The 23,422-nt window shown below is 47.3% G+C and overlaps 1 protein-coding gene across 2 annotated transcripts in view; it reads right to left on the bottom strand.

Moving 5' to 3' along the window:
• Positions 1–23,422, bottom strand: part of APBA1 (amyloid beta precursor protein binding family A member 1) — a 233,144-nt gene that overhangs the window by 7,195 nt on the left and 202,527 nt on the right. Inside the window, exons 6-11 of one of the 2 annotated variants that reach the window (XM_036856722.1) lie at positions 17,568–17,600; positions 16,467–16,553; positions 15,642–15,827; positions 11,771–11,950; positions 10,078–10,290; positions 31–150 (exon numbers count right to left, since the gene is read on the bottom strand). In XM_036856722.1, coding sequence (XP_036712617.1) covers positions 31–150; positions 10,078–10,290; positions 11,771–11,950; positions 15,642–15,827; positions 16,467–16,553; positions 17,568–17,600 — 819 coding nt within the window. The remainder of the gene's footprint in view (positions 1–30; positions 151–10,077; positions 10,291–11,770; positions 11,951–15,641; positions 15,828–16,466; positions 16,554–17,567; positions 17,601–23,422) is intronic. The other variant, XM_036856723.1, reaches the window with a different exon arrangement.

Here is a 23,422-nt window from a genome sequence, read left to right on the forward strand (position 1 = left end):
CTTTTGGAAGCGGTGTGGGGTTGTACTTACGATTCCGTTCTGGACACTGAACCCCAGCTGGTAGCGAAGGTCTGGTCTCCTGATCAACACGGTGGTCACTGGGGGACACCTCACAATATTCAGCTTGACCCGGGCCTGATTCTTCAAGCCCTGAAATGTGAATAAAGCACAGGGGATTCGATGACCATTGATGCCAACAAGAGATAAATGCAGATGGCACCAAAGGCAAAAGATGCTGCACTGAGCCTCGGTTTCTTCATTGACGCCAGTGCCCCGCATCCAGCCTGACAGCGCTTGAGTCGGATAGTCCAGCCTAGATTCTGTCAACCTAGGGGAGAAAACCATTAGGTTTACATGGAGCCCTTTCAGTCCACGCAGAGACCAGTTTCTGTGGGCAATGTCTTCATTTTGGGAAATGGACTGCATTCAAGGCATCTGAAAAAAGCGATCGTCTGTGCAGCTAAGAAGAAAACTGCCACATGTGCATTTTGGCTTGAAAGATGAAGGATGCACAATCTCTCTCCTGGTCAGGTGGGAGACAAGCACGAAAGGAATTTTTTCTCTGAAAGGCATACTCGTAGCAATTCCTCCTTTTCTAACAAAGGACAACTAGTTCACACAACAGCCCAATTCATCAGGGCTTGCTGTCTCTCGCCCCTGATGCTCCCGCTTCCCCATTCTCTCTGCCTGTTAGAGATTTTACAGTTTATCAACATTCCCACGAGCATCTGGGGAGAAGCAGGGCACAGAGGCAGGACTGCAGTCAGTGAAGGCCTCCTTGGGAGAATGAATAGGGTGGTAGGACCAGTGCTGGTGGAGAGGGAAGTAGGAGGAAATAGGGCTTAATGGTCATCTCCGATTTCACGCTGCCTGGTAACTCGTCCCTCCCTCTAAACTGGAATGGAGTATAGAGGCAAAATTGGTTTTTAAAGATAAAGAGGGACTCCATCTGGTTTCTGAGCCTATTTAGAGAGCTTCCTCCACCCCACTGTGATCCAAGCTGAGCTCAGGCCTGTCTTCCTGCCCCTTGAACACACGCTCAGCAGGGACCAGAGCCCGGGCATGCACAGGAGAACCCCTAGAAAATCATCACAAAGCTACGCTTTCCCTCATTCAGGCGGTGGGAAGGTTCTGCTCCAGCTGGTCCCACCACCGACTTGTGAGCCTCACCCAAGAGGAAGGTGCCAGACAAAAGTAATTCAGTCCTGAAATGAACTCCGGCCCCCGCCCCGCCCCCCGACATCTCCCCAGCCTGCGTGCTCTGCCTCAGGCAACTCCCACTTGCCAGATGGTCCAGACCAAATGGCCAACAGCAGGTGCTTTCCAACCCGCTTCCATCATGGCACACAGGGGAAGGGCCAGGGTAGAGAGACCACACCGCTTGTGGCTGGAGGCCCTGCTTTGAGAGTTGAGGCGGGGAGGACTCAGCACTCCCGTCTGATGCCTGCCTCACTGCACCTCCCAGCTTGCGAGGCTAGCTGATTGGGAAGCGGCGCCAGGCCTGCCAAGGTCCACTCCTCCAAAGGGCCAGAGCTGAGGGGAGAAGTTCTTCCTAAAAGATGGTACTGTGGGGTGAGTGGACAGCCTCTCCGCCAGCAGAGGAGGGACAGGCAAAGGTAGGCTCTATTCCACCAAGTCCGCCGTATCCCCTGGAGACGCCCCCCTCACCCCCCTGCCCCATCAATTCACAGATGGGTCCAGTGTGTGCCCTCTATCGGCGAGATGGAAAGAGAGCCCTGGGAGGACAATGACAAATCCATTTCAGCCCAAGGGGTGATCGCCTCTGATTCTATAAACAGAAATCTGTAAATTCCACAGCCGCTGCTGCCAACGGTCACCCTCTGACCAGTCTGCAAACTCACTCTGCGGGAGGTCAGGACTTCTGCTTCACATCTTACGGGTGAGGACGCAGACACGGACATTAAACCTGCCTCGTCTGAGGCTCAGTGGGGTCGGGACGGGGATAATGGAGCCTCTGCCTTCCTCACAAGCACCTTGCCAAGCAGAGAGGTGAAAGTGGTGTTAGATGACTTCAGTGCCAACAGAATTTGTGGCAAGAGTATAACTTGCCCCTCTGAGTGGCAGGAGGGACCCACACACCTTCTGCTTCTAAGTAATGAACATACACTCTAGACTGAGGGATGGATAGGGGCTTTTTTGTCCCCTATGCTCGGCCAACAGGTCCTCAAAGTGGGGACACCCCACACCAGCAGCACCCGGATGCTTTTGTTAGAAATGCAGGGTGGGGGGAGGGATAAATTAGGAGGCTGGGATTAACATATACATGCTACTATATACATAACATAGATAACCAACAAGGACCTACTGTATAGCACAGGGAACTATACCCAATATTTTGTAATAACCTATAAGGGAAAAGAATCCGAAAAGGAATATGTGTGTGTGTGTGTGTGTGTGTGTGTGTGTGTGTGTGTATATATATATATATATACACACACACACACACACACACATACATATATATGGATAAATGAATCACTGTGCTGTACACCTAAAACTAACACAATATTGCAAATCAACTATACTTCAATAAAAAAAAAAAGCAAGAGTCTGGGGTCCACCCAGACCTACAGAATCAGAAACTCCAGGGATGGGTCTCAACAATTGTGTGTTAATGAGTCTTCCCGGTGACTTGATACACACTTCCTGGCGATACACTCAATTTTTGAGAACTGGTACAGACCACTGCCGCAGAACAATGAACTCACGTGCACTCAGGGATGATCGGAGTCAAAGATGTCAGTTTACTACTCACACCTGTGGCCAGCATGCTCCGTGAGAGCAGGGACCAGCCACGCCAGGGCGAGGGTGACGGAGAGCCGGTTGGCCTGGTGCCCACTCAGCCGCCTCCATCTGTGTGAGCACCCCTAAGGTCACTGTCCATCAAAACCCATCCTGATGACGAAACCAGCCCAACCACCTGTCACTGCACGCTGACTCCTGCCAGGCACCGACCTGGAGTCACAGGAGCTGTCTCCTTCAATCTCCTTGACAAACTGGCAGCTCTAATTATGCCCATTTTATAGAGGAGGAAACTGCGGCTTCACCACTCACCCAAGTTCACCCACAGCAAGGTTCTGTCCCAGGTCTATTTGTATTCAAACCCAGAGCATTTTCTCCTACACCGTGATTCCCCATATAGACAATGGGAGGGTGTGTGTTGTTATTCATGAGTAAGGCCTGCTCGACAGAGAAGCCAGGGAGAGTGACAAAAGGATGAACCTGTGCCCCCAACCTTTTAGCCCAGCCTTGCACGGGGCCGTGTTTTTAGTTTACTCGCCTACCTGGCGAGACTTCAGGGCTCCTGCTCCCCGGCTGCCCCACTTCCTTTGGGTGATTCCAGCTTGTCCTCTCAACGTGTGAGTTTTGAGGAGGTCAGTTTAATTCCCCACCCCCAGCTGTTTCCTCAGTCTCCTGAGTTGCTGTTTTCTGCAGGACTGGAGCCTCCCGGCGGCTGTGATTTGGCTTGTGGTGATGTTTGTGCACTCGTAGGCAGCTGTTACCAGCATCTCTCCGTGGTTTCTGGAACAGCTCTAGGAAACTTCTCCGGTTCAAGAAATGTTTTCAAACGAGAGCAACAGAATGTGCTGAGGGCGATTCTCCCAGGGTAAAGGAAGTCTGCGGAGATCCAGGCCTCCCGCCCAGCAGCAGGTCCTGTCACCCATGCCCACGGGGATGTGCTGGAATTCTTCCCCTAACAGCGGGACCAGCGGGGCTGGGTGAAGAGGCCTCTGCTGTGTCAGGAGACCTGGGCTGCAGTTGTGTTTCCTCCACCACAGCCCGGGGCGGGGGGGTCTCAGACCCTCTATTCCACCTTCTACCTCAGTCTCCACATTTTCAAAACAAATGCTGAAACCTACTAAGGGCTCTTCCACTTCTAATTGCTACGATTTCAGCCCTTGTTATGCATTTTTATTCTTTCCTAAGCATGTCTGCTGACAACAACACATCTCAACCATCATGCTCAGAAACAGCTATTTCTAACATTACAAATAGGCTTCTCTTTTGGGGGTGTTGCTCAGATACCATTCGTGCATATATTTCTTTTTCCCTTGAGTGCCTCCTCTTGATCACTCCATCAGTAGATATGTATGGATCCCCTGCAATGTGCCAAGACACGTGTTAGGCGCTGGGAGTTGGTGGAGCCAGGCCTCCGGGAGCTCAGGGGAGGGCTGCGGGCTCAGGCAGGGCAGCCAGAGTCCATTCCCCTCTCTCTCTCCACATCACAAACCACGAGACCAGGAGCGTGTGGGAAACAAGAGCGAAAGATGATGCAAATAAGGAGCACGCTGTCAGAAACACAACCCTCCAGACGGAGCTACCTGCTTTAAACGTTTACACCTATGAAACACTGCGGTTGTTCAGGTATGTCTGTGAGGTACAGGAAAACCTTGGAGAGCTCCTGAAAAGCAAGAGAAGGACTCTATTTTCTCGATGTTACCTAAAAAGTCCACATCGCTCCGGTGGGTTCTTTTGTGTATACTGATTTAAGATGCTGATTGGTCCCTGAGTGAAAGAATTTCTAGACTGGGGATATTTGCTGCAAGACGAAGCCCAGAGAGATGGCAATCTGAAACAACCAGACCACGCACTTGCTCTGCTGTTCCTCGTCAATGCTTCAAGTTGGGTCCCATTAACTCGGATTTCTCAGCTGCCACTTTATTGGAGGTGCCAATTAAATAAATGGTCATTTCGTCCCCATGACAACAGTGGAATGGCGTAGCAAATTAAGAAATACGGTGGGAGGGAAGAGTAGGGAAGAGGGAACGGGAGAGGAGAGAAGCCAGAATGGTCTCTATAGCAATGGGAAAGCAGACCCGTGATGACCCTGTGGAAGGTAAGGAAGCGGTGCTCTAGTTTCAAAAAGAAAACACATCTGGAGGGCAGGACCGTGGAGGCGATGGCATCAACAGGCGGTCTGCTAACATGCTTTGCCTACCGCTAATTATGCTTTAGGAACTATGACAGGAAAAATAAGAGCTAGGGAAGAAAGTACAGAAAATAATTCAATACCTGTAATCTATTCTAGACACGTACTCTATTCCCTATCACCAGGGGAGAGAAAAGGTCAACATGCATTAAAGTGGCAAGATGCAGAACACTCGAAGTGCATTACTGGCGATGTCATCACCGGGGAGTTTGTTGAAAATGCAGAATCCCACCCCAGACCTGCCGAATCAGAACCTGCAGTTTAACAAGATCCCTGGGTGATTCAATCAAAGTTTGCTAAGCACTGATTTTCCAGGATGAGAGTTGCTCGTTAAATTCATCGCAAGGAGCACTGACGTAACACTGAAACAAGCGATACTAATGGGAAGCCTTGAAGAAGCCCAGAATGCTCCCCTGCGGGGGCCTAGGCGTGAGGGTGGGGCAGTGTGAGTACCTGCTCAGGGGGAGGCAAAAAAGATGTGTTTTTACAGAGCTTAAAAACAAGGAGACAACCCATTAAACGTCTTCTTTGGTACTGGCAATTCTAGCTGAAATCAGTGGGAAGATTCTCGGGGTGGGGGGAGAGGGGGACAGGGCCAATCACCCTTTTCTATTTGACAAGGCAGCGCATCCTGCAGCGCCGAGAAAGGGCAGCTGTGTCCTAGCTGGGGCCTGCCTGCTAAGTACTTCTCTGCCGAGGGTGGCCACAGAGGTGCTGGCTTTCTTTCTCTCCATCTTCATCAGTTACATCTGTTTCATCACCACATGGCCTTTTAATTTTCCGATTCCAGAGAGACTCCATTTATAGACATCAAAGGTCAGCTACTCCTGCAAACAAACCTTTTCCCCTTAGGAAACTGCTCAGTGCGCCAATTGCACCCTGCGCTAGTCTGTTTCCACCTTGATGTGTGATGCACTGGACAGAAGACCAGTCCCCGTGTGGTACCAGGGGAAGGCAGGCCATGGGTCTCACAGCCTCCCTCACCTTGTCTGCCTCCTTCGTGCAGAGGCGGGGAGGGGTGGACGGGGATCTGGACTCCGTCAGCTGGGGTGTCCTGGGCGTGCTGTCTGCACCTTCTGAGTAGCTGACGACTCATCTGTGAACCGGGCATTTGCCATCACCCTCCCTCACGGGCTGTTTTTTTATGAAGAGGAAGGGAGGTGACCAGTGCCAAGGGCTGGGCACTGCTGGGCAGGTGTGTAAATGGGCTCGGGCATGCAGCCTTGCCAGTCCTCAGGAAGGTCTGCTTATTCCCACCCAGGCCCCAGCCCCACCTGCGCTCAAGTTATCCTCTCTTCTGGCTCCTCCTCCCCAGACCTTTCCAGATGTATATCAACTCCCCACCCTCCCTCCCTCACCGACCTCCCTTTCTCCAGATTTCTCTCCCACACCTGAACTATCTCCCGCAGGCAAGCTTTCTCAACCTACTGACATTTGGGCTGGATAATCCTTAGCTGTGGGGACTGTCCTGTGCACTGTAGGATATCCGGCAGCATCCCTGACCTCCATGCACTGGATGCAAGTAGCATCTCCTTCTCCCTAGTCGTGACAACCCAAACTGTCTTCAGACATTGCCGAATGACCCCCGGGGGGGTCAAGATCCCCCAGGTTGAGAACCACTGCCCCAGGGTCTGACCACAGACACCGCTGGAACGATATTAGGGTGGCCGAGTGATCTGGCTGCCCTACTGACACGCTGTGTGACCTCAAATGAGTGTATCATCTTTCTGCGCCTGTTTCCTAACTTGCACAATAGTACCTACCCTACAGAAGGCTGCCGTAGGGTTCTGCGAGTGAACATACACATTCTCAGAATGGTCCAGGCGCACAGCACTCAGTCACTGTTATTATCAGTCCTTTCATTCACTTCTCCCCATCGAGGCCAAGCTCCTTAGGGTGCGGATTGAGTCTGAGGCATCTCTGGTTCCCATGGCCCCTCGGCAGTTCTCACACATGCATGGGTGTTTAATAAGTAACTTGCTCCCTGGTGTGAGAGGGCATCTGTGAACCTTGGCATGTGTGAGTGAGAAGCCATACGTGGGTGGGTCCTTTCTCCCTACTCCTGGCCCTCCCTGGCTTCTCCACATTATCACACCATCAGATCAGCCTTCTCAGGATGGCTCAGACCTGTCTCTCCCAACACAAAGCCAGTCCACCATCCATCAATTCCAGAAGAAACTCCCAAAGGCCACTTTCCTTTCTGCTATCCACCTGAGTCTAACTCCTCCTTCAAGGCCCATCTTAAAAATCAGGTAAGATTCTCCGCTCCCCCACTCCAAATGCTCTTAGCATTTCACCTCTATGTTGCCATTAGGGCCCACTGAACCCTTTCAATTATAAATTATCCTCCATGTGCATACTGTCATTCTGGCTTCTTTTTTAAAAATTTTTATTTTATATTTATTTTTATTTTTCATTCTGGCTTCTTCACAGTTCAGCTCAGGCTAACAGAAGCCCAATTAAACATGTTTGAATGAATATACATGTTCAAACTAGGACCTTTAATCTTATCTTTAATGTATGTTAAGCAAGAGGTAGAATTTATTTATAACAAAAAGAAATGAGCCCAAAAAGGACTATTTCTTTCTGGGTGTGATTATCTTATGAGGATTTAGATTTGTTTCATTAAAAATAAACAGGCAAAACAAAATGAAAAGACAACCTACAGAATGGGAGAAAATATTTGCAAACAATATGACTGACAAGGGCTTAATTTCCAAAATATACAAATAGCTCACACAGCTCAACAACAAAAAAAACCAATCGAAAAATGGGCAGAAGACCTAAATAGACATTTCTCTAAAGAAGAAATACAGATGGCCAATAGGCACATGAAGAGATATTCAACATTGCTAATTATTAGAGAAATGCAATCAAAACTACAATGAGGGGGCTCCCCTGGTGGTGCAGTGGTTAAGAATCCGCCTGCTAATGCAGGGGACACGGGTTTGAGCCCTGGTCCGGGAAGATCCCACATGCCGCGGAGCAACTAAGCCCTGTGCGCCACAACTACTGAGCCTGCGCTCTAGAGCCCACGAGCCACAACTACTGAAGCCCGCGCACCTAGAGCCTGTGCTCCACAACAGGAGAAGCCACCGCAATGAGAAGCCTGCGCACCACAACGAAGAGTAGCCCCAGCTCACCGCAACTGGAGAAAGCCTGTGCACAGCAACGAAGACCCAACGCAGCCAAAACTAAAATTAAATAAATAAATAAGTTTATAAAAAGAAAAACAACTACAATGAGGTACCACCTCATACCAGTCAGGTTGGCCATCATTAAAAAGTCTACAAACAACAAATGCTGGAGAGGGTGTGGAGAAAAGGGAACCCTCCTACACTGCTGGTTGGATAGCCACTGTGGCAAACAGTATGGAGGTTCCTCAGAAAACTAAAAATATATAGAATTACCGTATGATCCAGCAATCCTATGCCTGGGCATATATCCCAACAAAACTATAATTCAAAAAGATACATGCACCCCTATGTTCACAGAAGCACTATTCACTATAGCCAAGACATAGGAACAACCTAAGTGTCCATCAACAGATGAATGGATAAAGAAGATGTGGTACATATACACAATGGAATACTACTCAGCCATAAAAAAGAACAAAATAATGCCATTTGCAGCAACATGGATGCAAGTAGAGATTATCGTACTAAGTGAAGTAAGTCAGAGAAAGACAAATACCATATGATATCACTTATATGTGGAATCTAAAATGTGACACAAATGAACCTATCTATGAAACAGAAACAGAATCATGGACATAGAGAACAGACTGGTGGTTGCCAAGGGGGAGGGGGTTGGGGGAGGGATGGAGTAGGAGGTTGGGGTTAGCAGACGTAAGCTATTATACAGAGAATGGATAAACAACAAGGTCCTACAGTATAGCACAGGGAACTATATTCAATATCCTATGATAAACCATAATGGAAAAGAACATATTAAAAAAAGAATGTATATATATATATGTATAACTGAATCACTTTGCTGCATAGCAGAAATTAACACATTATAAATCAACCATACTTCAATAAAAAATATTGATAAAAAAAGCAGGAAAAAGAAAGAAAAAAAGATGAATTCCTATATAACATAAAAAACAAACAAAAAATGCAAAGAGGTAGACATGTCTGGCCTATACACTCACCTTGACCTCCGCTCTATCCCAGGGCCCTTGGCCAAGGATGTCGTCTTTTGTGATTTTCTTCTGCTTAGAATAACTATTCTATAAATTCACATTTATTCTCTCCCTCTCTTTCTCACACACACACATACAGAGCTATATTCTAGTACAGTCTTTCAGGAAACCCCAAGGAACCAAAGAAAGTCATAGGATCCTAGTCTGCCTGTTCCACACTGCTTGGTACAGAGCTGGCAGGGTCTACAGATACTGTAGTGAAGGAAGAATATACTTGTTCCTACTTCCCATGCAATCAGCAAGTTCCAATGCGCTCAAGAGACTACACATGGATACTTCATTTCTAAGAAAATCTAATTTCTTGCCCTCAAATACTCATATTCAATTTTCCTTTAAGTAGCTCTTCTCAGCCTCATGCAACAGTATCAATGCAGGCGGAACAAGAAGTAATCATGTTCAGGTTTTAGAAGGAGTATACAGGCTACCAGTTTCCTTCCTTCTACCTGGCATGTGTGGATCATGTTACGCAGGCTCTGGGGAGGATACACTCACCTGGATCACAGTGAAGGAAAGTGCCCTGGGATCTGAAGCATTTCCATGATTTGTAACAGGGATGGCAAGTCATCTCAAGTACACCCAGCTGACTATAAGTGACTGTCTTGATTATTGAGCTGAGGAAAATTCTGTTGAGGCTGAGTGTGGGCTTAATGGGACAGAATGCTGTGATTGATTAGTGATGTCTGCGAGGGCATGGTGTTAGTGAGTGGTGCTACGTGAGCCAGATATACCATCCCTGAAAAAACAATTTCAGGGAGGAGTCGGTAAATAGCAACTTGATGGTAAACAACCCAAGTGCAAGTCCACGCCTTTTGTATTTGTGTCCTTCTCAGTGCCTGACACTTAGAATATGCTCAAATGTTGATGACTTCATGTCACTTCAGATCTACAAGAGAGGTTGATTTTTCCCATCTCCAGTTACCTTAATAATGCTCTGGCAGGTCGACAGAGGCAGGCCCACCAGGCTGGTGCCATTTATGGACATGATCTGGTCCCCAATATTCAGCTTCCCCGATTTCTCCGCTGGGCCTCCGTGCATCATGTTGGCTATGATCACGGTTGGCAAGATGGATCCCCAGCCAGACTCCACAATCACCACACCTAGGATTTCCCCTTTCTGCTTCTCTATGAAGACCTGAAAGGAGGAAAACATGTAGAAAGCCTGAGTCAGCAACCATCCAGGGTAGCGACAGAAATCAAAGCATTTTCCCTATTCCTGTCCTGACTAAACATGACAGACATTTCCCTGATGACTCCAACCCAAACGCGTCCTGTCCTCTCTATATTCCATGGCATATATTACCTTGTTTGGAGATAGGATCTTTTCACAGGCAGTCAAGTTAAAATAATTAGGAGGGGTCTTAGTTCAACATGATTGGTATCTTTACAAAAGGGGGAAATTTGGACACAGAGACATGCACAGAGTGAAGACACAGGGAGAAGACCATCTACAAGCAAATGAGAGGCCTGGAATGGATCTTCCCCTTCAGAAGGAACCAGCCCTGCGGACACCTTGATCTCGGGCTTCCAGCCTCCAGAACTGTGACACAATACATTTCTGTTGTTGCAGCCCCCCAAGTCTGGGGAACTTTGTTACGGCAGCCCAAGCACACTAACACACCTCCGTCTGACCTTGGTGTCAATGATTGATCAGCACAGGCTACAAAGGCCTGCCAGCTCTCTTGGCTCTAGGTGGGACAAGGTCTGTCCTGCGATGTGTGAGCTGGACCTTCCCTTTGGGTCCGAATGATGCTCATCTCCAGCGAGGCCACATTCCTCCCTGGCATCTCCACCACCCTGCTGCCCACACTCACTTTTTCCTGAGTGCACCCTTCCCCCAAATCCCATGAACAAGAATTCCCATCTCAGGCTCTGCTTCCAGGGAGCCTAGGACACTTAACATTCATTAGTGGATAAAAAGATCACTTTCTCACACCTAGTGGATAAAGTCCAGGCCCCTCACCACAGCTGGACTCTCAAGCCCTCCAGTTCTGACCCAAAGCCCGTACTGGCCTCCTCACATCCTCTCCTATGCACAGTCCCTGCTGCAGCCTGACTGCCTCACTCACGGCTCCCCACACAATTCCTGAGCTTTCGGACCCTCATGCTTCTGTTACTTTGGCTCAGCCCTCTGCACTCCTCTACACTTTCCAAAGAATACCCAGACCTCAGACCAGGTCAGACGGCCCCGTTTTCCTCCAGACACTCCTCTAGAGCTCGGTCCCTGGGGGGAGCAACAGCACTTATCATCTGAGACCTGAGAGCCGAGATCGGCTCCAATCTGCCAAGTACAGCTGTCTCTGACCAGTGCCTGTACCAGCACCATCATTTAAAATCTTCTGTGCCCTTTCCTAGACTGTGGGCTTGGTAAAGGGCAGGGTTCAGGTCCTGTCTGCCTCTGGAACCCACCCCAAAGTCAGCTCTGGATTGCAGGGAGCAGACGACGCCCTGTCTCACTGGCCACGGCCCTTGGCTGCAGTCTTTATCGGGCCTCATGTGAGGGGAGCCAGAGATGGGCCTGAGCGCACTCTTCAACCCGGCCACTCTGCCCTCACTTCTACCGCGGGTGGGCCCGGCTGGCCCAGCTCAGAGAACAGCTTCTGGAAAGTACCTACATCTTTGCAGTTTTCTGACTTGGAGAAGTGGATCAGGTCGTCGTTGTACATGTCCTGGGTGTTGAGCAGGTCACTGTACTCCTTCTGGCTGAGATCTTCGGGGTTAATCCCGTTGGCCCTGAGGAACTCCTGGTATGCCACGCTGAACGCCTGCCCGATGGACTGTGCAATCAGCTGAGCCTGGAGAGGAGCCGGAAAGGGGAGACGGGGTCAACAGGGCAGCGCTGCTGGTGGGCGACCTGGGTCCCTCAGGACTACAGAGCCCTAGGCAGCAGCTAGCCCAGTGGGTCGCCATGGGGCGGCAGTGCCTGCTACAGGGCATTTTCAAAATTAGTGGGGACAATTTTGTCTATGACAATGATCCTGATGGAGCTCCTGACATTTGATGGACAGGAGTCAGAGATGCTGGACCTACTGCCGTGCAAAGGACAGTCCTACACAGGACGAGTTGTTTTACATCCTGCACAATTTTCAAATATCCCACTGGACATTCATGAACATATAACACCTGTGTCTAAAGGCTGGGACTCAACTCTAATTTATATAAAAACACAAGGCTTTAATTGCACGCTCTAATACACACTGAACATTCCAAGAATACAACTATTCTGTAAATTGAGAGAAGATGGTATTTTGTTTTGTCCAACACTTTACCACGAGTAAGCTTCATGACTTTGGAAAATCATCAGCATCAGTGCTATTCGTGGGATGTGGGTTGCCAATAAATCACATTCCCATCAGCCTGCACACTGGCCGTAGAGTATGGTGGTTCTGCATGTGTGTGTGAGTGTGTGTCTATCAACCTATTTTATTTTAGCTTGCTTTCCTTTTATTTCTCCTTTGTGTTATATTTATGGCAATACTTTGGTTATTTTGTGAAAAATTTTTCAAAAAGGGAGGTTATATTATCCATGAATTTCATTTCATTCACATTATCTATGGATGGGACATTACAGAATATTTATTATGCATTTTCCAGGTGAGGAGATTGCGGCCAGAGACGTGAAGGAACCTGTTCAAGGTCACACCACTCACTCTGCTTCTATTGTTCTTTCTCCTGCACTGGGCTTTGATAACCTTTCCCTGCATTAATTAACCAACATTACAACCTGGGAGAGACACCAGCAACTGAGCCTGTGCTGTGTTAAATGCTGCAGAAGCACCGTCACATAAATCCTCACAGCAAGTCTAAGACGTAAGTATGACTGGTCCATAAGCCCTCATCCTAAGCTCTGAAGGCAGTGTTTCAGAATTCAGAAATGTTCACATTTTAGAAAGGTAACAGGGTGCATTTATCATACATTGTGTAAAAACCCCATTAGAGCCTGGAGAAGTGCCTAAACACGGTAATATTCCTGCAACAAACGTGTAAGATTCACAGTAAGCTGGACAAATCCTATAAAGTGTCTCATGGCAGCTCAAAGCAGGTTTATCAACCAACTGAGTACAACAATCCCTTTGTTTCTCAGAGCTCTTAGACTTCGGATCTGTTTTATTTGCTCCCATTGGGCAGAGCAGGAAAAAGAGGTTGAGAGCTTAAGCTGGGGTGGGGATGGGGGCTGAGAATCCTGGCAGCCTGATTCCAGAGCCCATTTCCTGCCCACCACTGGGACTGCTGCTCTGTCTAATCATAGTGGGTAGAAAGCCCGCAAAACAAGAAAAAGCTCTAGGGCAATGTTTCAAACACACACAACTCTAATCTCCACTCCTCCTTTCCCTACCTTTGGTAATTTTTGCTGAAAGCAGAAGTGCTTTCAAAGTGATATCAGAAATTTCTGTGTGGCTGGCAGTGGGGAAAGAAATGCTCAACTTTTCTCACTCTGAGAATCTGGTGACGTCACATGCCACAAGTCACATCAAGGACCACCATGCTGCCTCCTGCCGAGGCATCACCGCGGGCATCAGAGGCTTGTGTGAACAGACGAACTAAAGAAAGTGTCTGAGAACACGGCCAGCGGACCTCCTGACCGTCACGAGTGGATGCACCGGGCGAACGCACACAGGCTACTGATTTCTCTGCCGTGTCCACCTGAGCCGCACGGCAGCCCGTTCTACAGAAGCTCAGCAGCTGCACAGCCTGAGCTTCTGTAGAACGGGAGACAGGATCCACATCCAGTTCTCCCAGTTCTGCAGCCCACGCTCTCCCCCTTTGTCCTGGGCTTTGGAAGCAAAGCAGTGAGATTCCCAGGTCCACTCTTGCTTCCTCATTCTTCCCCTTCATCATCTCCCCCTACAGACAGAAAGGAGCCCCAAGGGAAAGAAAGCCCTCCTTAGGAGCACCAAGCCAGGGGGAGGTGGCAGAGGGTCGTACCAGGACCTTCATGTCTGGTGAGCAGAGATAACTCCACCTTTTCACGGGCCTGCAGGACACATGAAACTTAAGATTCTAAATGTAACTCCTTTGGAACTTTCCGAGAACCTTCTAAACTCATTTTCTCCCAGTTTGCAGGTTTGGCCTCAGTTTTAAAGGAAAAGCGGGGAGAATGGCCAGGACAGGTGCTTCAAGCTCTCTGCCTTCTCAGTGACCGTGTCCCTGGGGCTGCTTTCTAGAGAACCAGACAAGTAAAAGATGGTACAAAAGTGTAAGCGACTCCTCCTGTCTGTGGCTACAGCCATGTCAGCTCCGTTTCCCTGGAGAAAAGCAGCTCCCCTCAGACTCCTAACTTCTCAGAGGAAGGCCATTTAAAGCAGCTGGGTGAACACTCTTCTGGAGAAAAATGGCCCCTTCTAAGGAGCCAAGGCTACCATAGGCAATTTTCTTTAAGTATATAAGGGCTCCCTGCTCAATATGAGAAATACAGCTTATTCCACTGTGGCAGGAGGAAAAGTTAGACCAGTCAACGGCACCAACATGGCCCTCTGGGGCAGGCTCTGTAGTTCAAAACCATCAGGGGGGGAATTCCCTGGTGGTCCAGTGGTTAGGACTCTGTGCTTTCACTGCCGAGGGCCCGGGTTCAATCCCTGGTCGGGGAACTAAGATCCCGCAAGTCTCATGGCTTGGCCAGAAAAAAAAAAAAAGGGCCCAGAGGGAGTTTCCAAGCCCTGTCGAGCTTTGGGAGAAGCATGATGCTAACACAGCTTGAAGCCTGGTGTTCTCGCCGGCAGTTCTAGGGACAACTGGGTAAGAAGGCTGAATGGAAGAATGGGCCCCACCTCTGTTGTACGCTGATTTCCTCTGCTGACGTTATCACCTGGAGAGATGGGCGTTAGGGATCACTGGCTTTGTGACCGGAGGAACAGCTGGTTTTGCTAAGGAGTGGGGGGCTGGTGCTCTTGCCATTTGGTGGGTAGGGTCAGGGACGCTAACTTTCCTGTTAGGAAAGGCAGTCCTGCACGTCCAAGAACTGCCCTCCCCAAACGCCCTAGTGGCCAGGTGAGACCTGTTCGGGCCCCTGTGGGTCTGGCTGAATTCTTCCCACCCTTCTGGCCTCTCTAGTGGCTTGCCTCCTTGCCTTTCCTCAGCCTCTATCAGCAGGCCCCTGTCTCAGGGCCTTTGCACCTGCTCTTTCCTCACTCTCAACTCTACTCGGGTCTCTGCTCAAATGTCACCTCAGAAAGGACTCTGTTCATCACTCTACCTGAAATAGCCCCTGGTCCCTCTACCCCTTGACCTAGTTTTTCCCTATCAAACCTTCCACTACCTAACTTTATATTAAGTATATTTATCTATTTATTTTCTGTCTCTCTACAACCTTTACAATGAGTATCTTGTCTATTTTACTCAGCCTTATATCCCTAGCACTAGAACAGTGCTTGACACATAATAAGTGCTCAATAAGTATGTCTCACATATGATTAAGGTCCTGAGAACTAGAGGGAACCTGGCCACCCAAGGGCAGCCCAGATCACATGGAAGGGAGGCCGCCCTTACGTCCTCAGATTCAAAGACGTGGCAGATCATCTTGTACTGCCTTTTTCCATCCTGGGATGGGTGGGAGGCTTCCACGTTCTCCTGGGAGTTGGAGCGGGGCATCCGCCTGCGGGCCATCAGCACAACGATGTTCCCGATGTCTGCAATGTAGGAAATGGTCCTCAGAGGGTGGTCCATCATAGTCTCCTGGAAGGCAGCAGGGAGAGGATGGTATGTCCAGTGCGGCATCTAATGACCCATGAGACAGCCTGCCACCCCACAGCCCAGCCAAGTGCGGTCCACACGTGGGAGCTCGCTGCAAACACCCTGTTGGCAGATTTACATGCACCCACCCAGGCCTGGGAGCAATTCCCTTGGCTTGTGATAACCCAGAGCAGGAAGTGGTCTGTAGTATGTGAAAAGGAATTTCAATCATTTTACAACCAGTAGAATCTCTGGTGGGGAAATTAAAAAATAAAAAATCTGCATGTGATGATTGGATGATTGTATATTGTGTGTGTGTGTGTGTGTGTGTGTGTGTGAGATTCTAAACAAAATTTCTTAAAAGTCTAGTTTGTTCATGAATCTTCTGATAAAAACTTATGAGAATTATTAGCAAACAATATCCAAGGCTTATTTTTTCCTTTGATCTTTAAGAGCCCCAATCCTCCCTACCAAGTCCCTTCCCATCCCCCAGCCCCCAGCCCGGCAGCAGGCACTGCATACACAACCTTCTAGCTTGTGTGGAAGCCAGCATCTGGGGACAGCTGCTCTACAGACAAGGGCACAGCCTCCTAGTTGTCATGCTAAGCTTCACCCCCGAGGAAGGTGGGAGCCAGTTAATACCTGCGTGTCGGCGTTCAATACTTTGATTCTCTGGGTAGAAATGAAGAGATCCACTTCAGTCATTGGCTGAGACTCACCTTCAGGAGCCTGAGAAGGAAAATGCACCAAGGGAAAGCTCAATACGTTACTCTGACCCAGGTGCGTGCGAGCAAGGTTAGCTCATACACAGAGGCATTGAGACACAGTCACCAGAACAGCGATGCAGACTTCAGAACTAGACTGCCAAAGCTGAAGGGACCACACAGAGGATGACACGGGGACGGGAGTGAGCATCTCCAGGTTACAGGGAGAAATGCGGACTCCTCCTTGCTTCTTCCGCCATGGAAGCAGTAACTGTAGTAGATCTGACTCCATGAACAATGATCGTGAATGGCACTGTCTGCAAGGGTTTCAGAGCCCAACAGATTGAAGGAACAAGGGCAACTGACTCATATCCCCAGGACCTTGGAGAAGTCAGAGTTTGCTCCTGCTCAAGTGATGGGGGACAATGCTTACAGCAGGTGCAAAAAAGGCAGTTGTGGTAAGAGGGTCTTCGTGTTCCCACACACCACACACCACACAAGCAGTACCCACTCCTGAAGCCACCCCAATAAGAGCGAGCCCCAATGCCTCAGTGTCCCATGGGTAGCTTATAAGCACCTAGAAGCTTCACAACCAAAAAAGCACATTAGTCTGATTCACTTAGGGCTTGACTCTGCACACATGTGGTTATTAGCGAGTTTTCTTTTTTGCATCCAGCAATCTGACAAATCCACAAATCAAACATGACTAGAATTGAGTAGACCCAGGTCCCTGCCACGTGAATGCTCCTGAATGGTGGGCACTTGCACATGCCTGCAGGATCCCTTCAGCATCCCCAATCTGCTCCCTGTCATTCCTCTGGAGTGAGATGACTAATGAGCAACAGAAAACAGCCACTTTGGGCAACTGAGTTTTGAGAAACGTTGGCTTATGGGGCGGTTCAAAAAGAAATCTGAACAAAAACTTGCTGGATGCAGAAAACAAAAACGCGAAATAAGAAAAAAGGCAAAACGTAAATAAATGAAAAAAACAAAACAAAACAGGCATAACACCAAGCTGATGAAGTTGTTTGTACTGCACCTTCTTCCTGCTTTTGGCTAATTTCTGGGCCATCTGCTTAGCATGGAACAAACAGAGACAGGAGAACAGTTAGAAAAGAATTTGCAGAGACTCAGTTGAAAAGGGAATCAACAAACTAATATTGACAGGGGTATAAAGCATTTCTGTGGGAGGAGGACTGGCTTAAAAAAATCCCACTCTATTATTGATTTCCTAAATCAGAATTTAGTAGCTGCCGGGGGCAGTAGTAGGAAGGACATGTAATTGAGGTGCTTCTTATACTTCACTGCAATTGATGTTTTCAAAGAACCAACTTTTGATTCTGTTGATTTCCTTTATTGTATGCCTGTGTTCTATTTCACTGATTTCAGCCTGTATCTTTATCCCTTCTTCTTTCTTTGGGTTTAGTTTGCCAATTTTTTTCCTAGCTTAAGATGAAAACTTAAAGTATGGATTTTCAAACTTTTTTCGTTCTTGATATATTTATATAAAACTATGAGCCTCCTCTAATCTCTGCTTTAGCAATATCCCACAAATTTTGATGTTGCAATTTAATTATCATTTCATTCAAAACACTTTCTAATTTCCACTGTGAACATTATTTAGAACTGTGTTCTTCTTAATTTTAATATATTTGAAGATTTCCTAGTTATCTTTTTGTTACTGATTTCTGAATTGTTCTCCTTCTTTATCTCTAGTAATACTTCTTGCCTTAAATTTGTGTAACATTAATAGAGCCTATACCTAACTAGAAACGGATGTAATATTTATTCAAGATAGAATAGTTGATAAAAATAGAAACTCAGACGCCAGACTGTCTAAAACTGAATTCTGGCTCTGCTACCTACTAGTTGTGTGACTTGGAACAAGCCACTTAATGTCTCTGTGCTTCAGTTTCCTCAACTGTAAAATGAGGGTAAAAACAGTATCTACTTCATAAGGCTGTTGAGGATAAAACGAATACAGTTGACTCTTGAGAACAATGTGTGCGTTAGGGGTGCCAAAACCACCGCAGGGTCAAAAATCTGCATATAACTTACAGTCAGTTGGCCCTCTGTATATGCAGTTCGGTTCCTCTGTATCTACAGTTCCACATCCTCGGATTCAACCAATCACAGATTCAACCAGTCTTGGAACATATAGTACTGTAGTATTTACTACTGAAAAAAATCCGCATGTAAGTGGACCTGTGCTGTTCAAGGGTCAACTGTATATACGATGCTCTCAGAACAGTGCCTGGTGCCTTATAAGCACTCTATTTGCGTTTGCTCTTATATGATTATGATGTTAGATGATTATAATCTGCCTATGTCAGGGTGCAACCTCTTGGCTTTGGTAGGGCTTGGTACATATACACAGAACTTGCTCAAACGATGGTGAGTCAATGGCCAAACCATGTAACTGCTGTGGGGATGGGGGTGGGGTACAGGAAGAGCTGCTCCCTCACATCCTTGGTACTCACCTGGTGGGAAAGCTCTTGCTCTCAGCAGCATGTCACTATTTCATTAGTGACTAAATGTGTTGTCTGTACTACCTCATCGGGGAGAAACTGGATGAGTCAGCTATCCAAACACCAAATAGCTAATCTTGGTGCACCCAGGAGACTAAGGCAGCCCCACTCCCACAGAGCCACCCCACAGCTTGTACTGGTGGTCATGAGTTCGTGGTGAACAGCCTACTCTGGAAAAGTCTGAAGGCAGCAACTGCAAGCATCATCCTAACCCACTGTACATGACAGTGGAAATACTTGCACATCTGAGGAGTGGCCCTGTGCTGATGCTGTGCCACGGAGATTACTGGGTGGAATCTCAGAGTTCTGCCAGGGATGCTCTGATCTGCACCAGTTATAATCCTCAAGATAAACAACTGCTGTGAGATCCTAACATCCGTTTGTCTTCTACTACCTCCCCTGAATGATATGGCAGTAATATATAAATTTCCATTATTTTTGATACCAAAACCTAATAGCTATTGGTCAAAATTCTTCACTCTCAGGAAGAGTGATCTGAAAGGGCCCTTTTCAAAGGAAAGTAAGTCTGCCACCAATGGAATGCCCACATTCTGTTTTTTACTGGAATGGCTGATGAGGAAGAGAATCCAAAAGGCAAACTGAGTTTCATGAAAGGCATTCTGAGACAATTTTTATGAAGTTAAAAATATTTTATGCACTTAGAGTGACACCACCTTTAAATCGCTTATGATATCCAAGTGCCCTGAAACAAATTAAAAATTTAGACATAACATTGGAAATGATGATGGGGTTGGGGTCAGAATGAGAAGCTGAAACAGCAGAGAAAGGTCTAAGAGAGCCTTAAGGCCAGCATGCATCTTGAAGCAGGGAGTGACAACATCCATTTAAATCCTTGTGTTTCATGAGACTGATTATGGCTTACCACCAGCAGGCTGTGGTGCACAGGACATACTGCAGCACCGTCCATCCTATCACTCGATCTGCAATGTGTACTGCGTATCTGCTGTTGTTAAGATTCTTTAAGTTTAGTTATGCCGGGGATCCTCCTGGCTATTCTAGCTTTTCTTTCCCCAGCTGACATTTACTGAGCACTTGGTATAGGCCAGTATCCTTCTAAGCATTTCATGTGTACCAATGTAAAAGCTTACAACAACCCTGTGAGGTAGGCGCTACATTATCCTCATCTTTCAGGAGAGGAAACTGAGGCACAGAGAGGCTAATTAACTTGCCCAAGGTCACACAGCTATTAAGTGGCAGAAGAGATATTCAAACCCTGGAAATCTCACTCTATATTCCAAACTGCTACTGTGCCATCTGGACAAGTTTCTCATCTATAAGCTTCTAAGGCTGTCTGTAAAATGGGGTTAATGATACCTACCTCACAGGATTCCCCACCCCCTCCATTTGGAGGAGTAAATGAGATAATGTACGTGAAGGGTCTGCTACCAGTGTCAATATCGTCTTTATCAACCACAGACTTCAAGTCAGATGGGAAATCAGATGGTTTAGACAACGCTACACTGATAGAAATTTTCATTCTACAATTAAATCATAAATTTTTAACGCTTAAAGAAAATCTCTCTATAAAAGAATGGAAAAATCTGATCTTTTGGGGCAGGCTAGTAAAGACAGAATAATATTTGATAATGCATGCTTCTTACAAAAATGCATGGACCAAAAAATATCAAAACGCCATTTGTGAGCTTCACAAATGGAGAAAGAAAATGGAGACAAACACACCACACTCTGCATGGACATGAAGCAGTTTCTACGGCTCAGGCAGAATCTAGCACATCACCCCGTCTTCCGGCTGAGGAGCAGAGAATGAAGTGGGAATGAGGGTGGAACGAAGCACGGAGATGTAGTGAGAGGAAGGGAGGCGAGTGAGCTAGCTGCACTGGCTTCCCGTTTGGTTCTCTAGGTCGGGTTAAGGCAGGATTCCCACCCTGGGCTGGGGCGGGGGGCTGTCCCTGCATAGGGCACTTTTGATACTGACAGCATGTAGGGCAAAGCTCTCTCCAGAAGTTTTCCCTAAAACATGTTTAAAAGAATCCTAGCAACAAGACTATCAGGTACCACCACAGCAATAATGTGTTCTGCGTTCAAGTAATTGTGGAAACTTCTGGTTAAACACACTGAATTAAATTTCCTCAGTACAGGACTTCTCAGAGCCTTTAATAGGAAAACACATGTGGCAAATACCCAAAAAAGATCTGTTTGGCAGCGTTTCTTGCGCTTATTTGCCAATGGAACCCCAGCAGTGAGAAGCACTCGGCTTGACCGGAACGTGCAGAGCACAGCTAGAGAACAGAGGCTCCTTCAGGCTGGATGATCCACCCTTCTCTCAGGCAGTGGCTCCCAAACTATAGCATACATCACAGTCTCCTGGAGGGCTTATGAAAACAGATTCCTGGTCTCTACCCCCATGAGTTTCTGACTGGGGTGGGGCCTGAGAATCTGCATTTCTAACAAATTCCCAGGTCCCACTTTGAGGACCATTGCTCTAATGCATTTCTGAATCATATGGGAAGCTTCCTGGAAGGATATTACTACTTCTCAAAAACTAGGAACAAAGGCAGAAAGAATATATTAGGGAGGGTGCAAAGATGAAAAAAAAAAAAAACTTTAAAAAAATGGCAGATGTCCTGTAATTCTGCTATTGCATTCAGATGCACCTTATTTCTTACATTTTGGTAGATGGAAATGTCTTTTAATTTCAGATTCCTCAGCCTGCCTTGTATTACTGTTACCTAAATACTCTTCTTGGCTTCCTTATTAAAATGCATGTTTCTCAAGGTCAAGGAATTGGTTGATTTTTATCTCCTAAGATGCCTATCACAGGATCCTGCATAGGGACAGTTTGCTTTTTGAGCCAAATTCATATCTAGCCAAACCACAATTCCAAATTTGCCTCCCATTTTGGCAAATAAACCTATAAATTCTTTGTTAAATTAGGAAAATCATAATTCTTAAGACTCCAAGTGTAAATTCAGTATCATTATTCAATTCCAGTCCACAGGCGGTGCTGTGTGAGTGACAGGCACCATGTAATTGACGGAAAGACCAGAAATTAAAGCCTGCTTTGAAATGGAAACCCAAACGTCAGGTTCAGTGCTTGCTCAGAAAGAAAGCACCAAGAACACACAGCCACAGCTGGACTCCTGGTGAGGTTGGTCTCACTGGCATCCACATCAGGTCAAACAAACAACGCAGGCAGAGGAAAGAGAGGGGCAAGATGGGATCCCTGCGGGGAGGAAGGGAAGAAGGAATCGGAAAAAGAAAGGAGGAAACTCCTCCGTCTCTGTGCAGGTGAGAGCACCAAGCCAGGAATTACTCATCAGTTTGTGGTGAGGTTATGACTGAATGGATTTCCAAGTAAATCCACAGAGCATTTTTCCCCCTTCCTTCCTGAATGGACGTGGCTATAAACTCTGTAGCCCCATTCTGTTCTGCGTCTCTCTAGAGGTGGCCCAGAGTAACTCATTCCTGAAAGGGCAGCCTCTCTTTAGGAAAAAGCGTGGCACCACCTCCCTCAGAGAAGGGAGCTTGTGTGGGCACCACAGTGCACGCTCCCCTTGAGACCACCCGAGTGATCTGGAGAAATGCTCTCGGCCCCTCGGTTCCCTGTGCACGCAATGCAGTCTCTGTGCCCGATCCTGACGGTAACTTTCTAGGGGGCGTGGAAATAAACCATGGGTTCTAGACGCAGCCTTCTCCACTTACAATTTGAAAAAGCGTCAGGCTGGGTGTAAAGGCAAACAATCTGACAGGCATTTAAATGGATGTAAAAGGAACATGAGGCAGAAAATAATGTTAGGCAACAGTTCCTTCAGATGCAAGAAGCACACTGTGAAACGATACTTATAAATGAAACGCAACCATTTAATCTTACTACTCTATAATGAATTCCTTACACTAGAGTAATTTGCTGTAAAAATAAATACACGTTTTCCAAATGCCTTCTCTGCTCTAGGCAGGTCTAAAATGGATTTATAATCAGAGAGCCTCTGTCTTGCCTGTTCTGATCGACAAAGCCATCTAATTTTTTGTTCAAATGACCTGTGGAACTTCTGGATACCAATCCTTTGAAGATTCAAAGTAAACTTTCCGGTTTTTCATTAGGGAGCTGCACTTTAAAGAAGGGAAAAACACACTGTCAGAAACCACTGTGGAAATCAGAAAATGCACAGAACACTTGGCACTGGGCAGGATCTGGTACTGGGATGTGGCGTCTTTCCTAAGCGCTGCTCTATGATCAGGAGACGTGTCTGTGCCTGCTCTCCCCTCAAGGTCACTGAGTACACATACGTGTCACGGGACAGGGGAAAGACAGAGAGACTCTAGCTGTAGGAGTCAAGGGGACCTGTCAGGAGGCCAGTAAACAGAACCTAGGAAAAACTCATCT

This window comes from Balaenoptera musculus, chromosome 6 (genome assembly GCF_009873245.2).
Source record: "Balaenoptera musculus isolate JJ_BM4_2016_0621 chromosome 6, mBalMus1.pri.v3, whole genome shotgun sequence".
NCBI classification, from domain to species: Eukaryota; Metazoa; Chordata; class Mammalia; order Artiodactyla; family Balaenopteridae; genus Balaenoptera; species Balaenoptera musculus.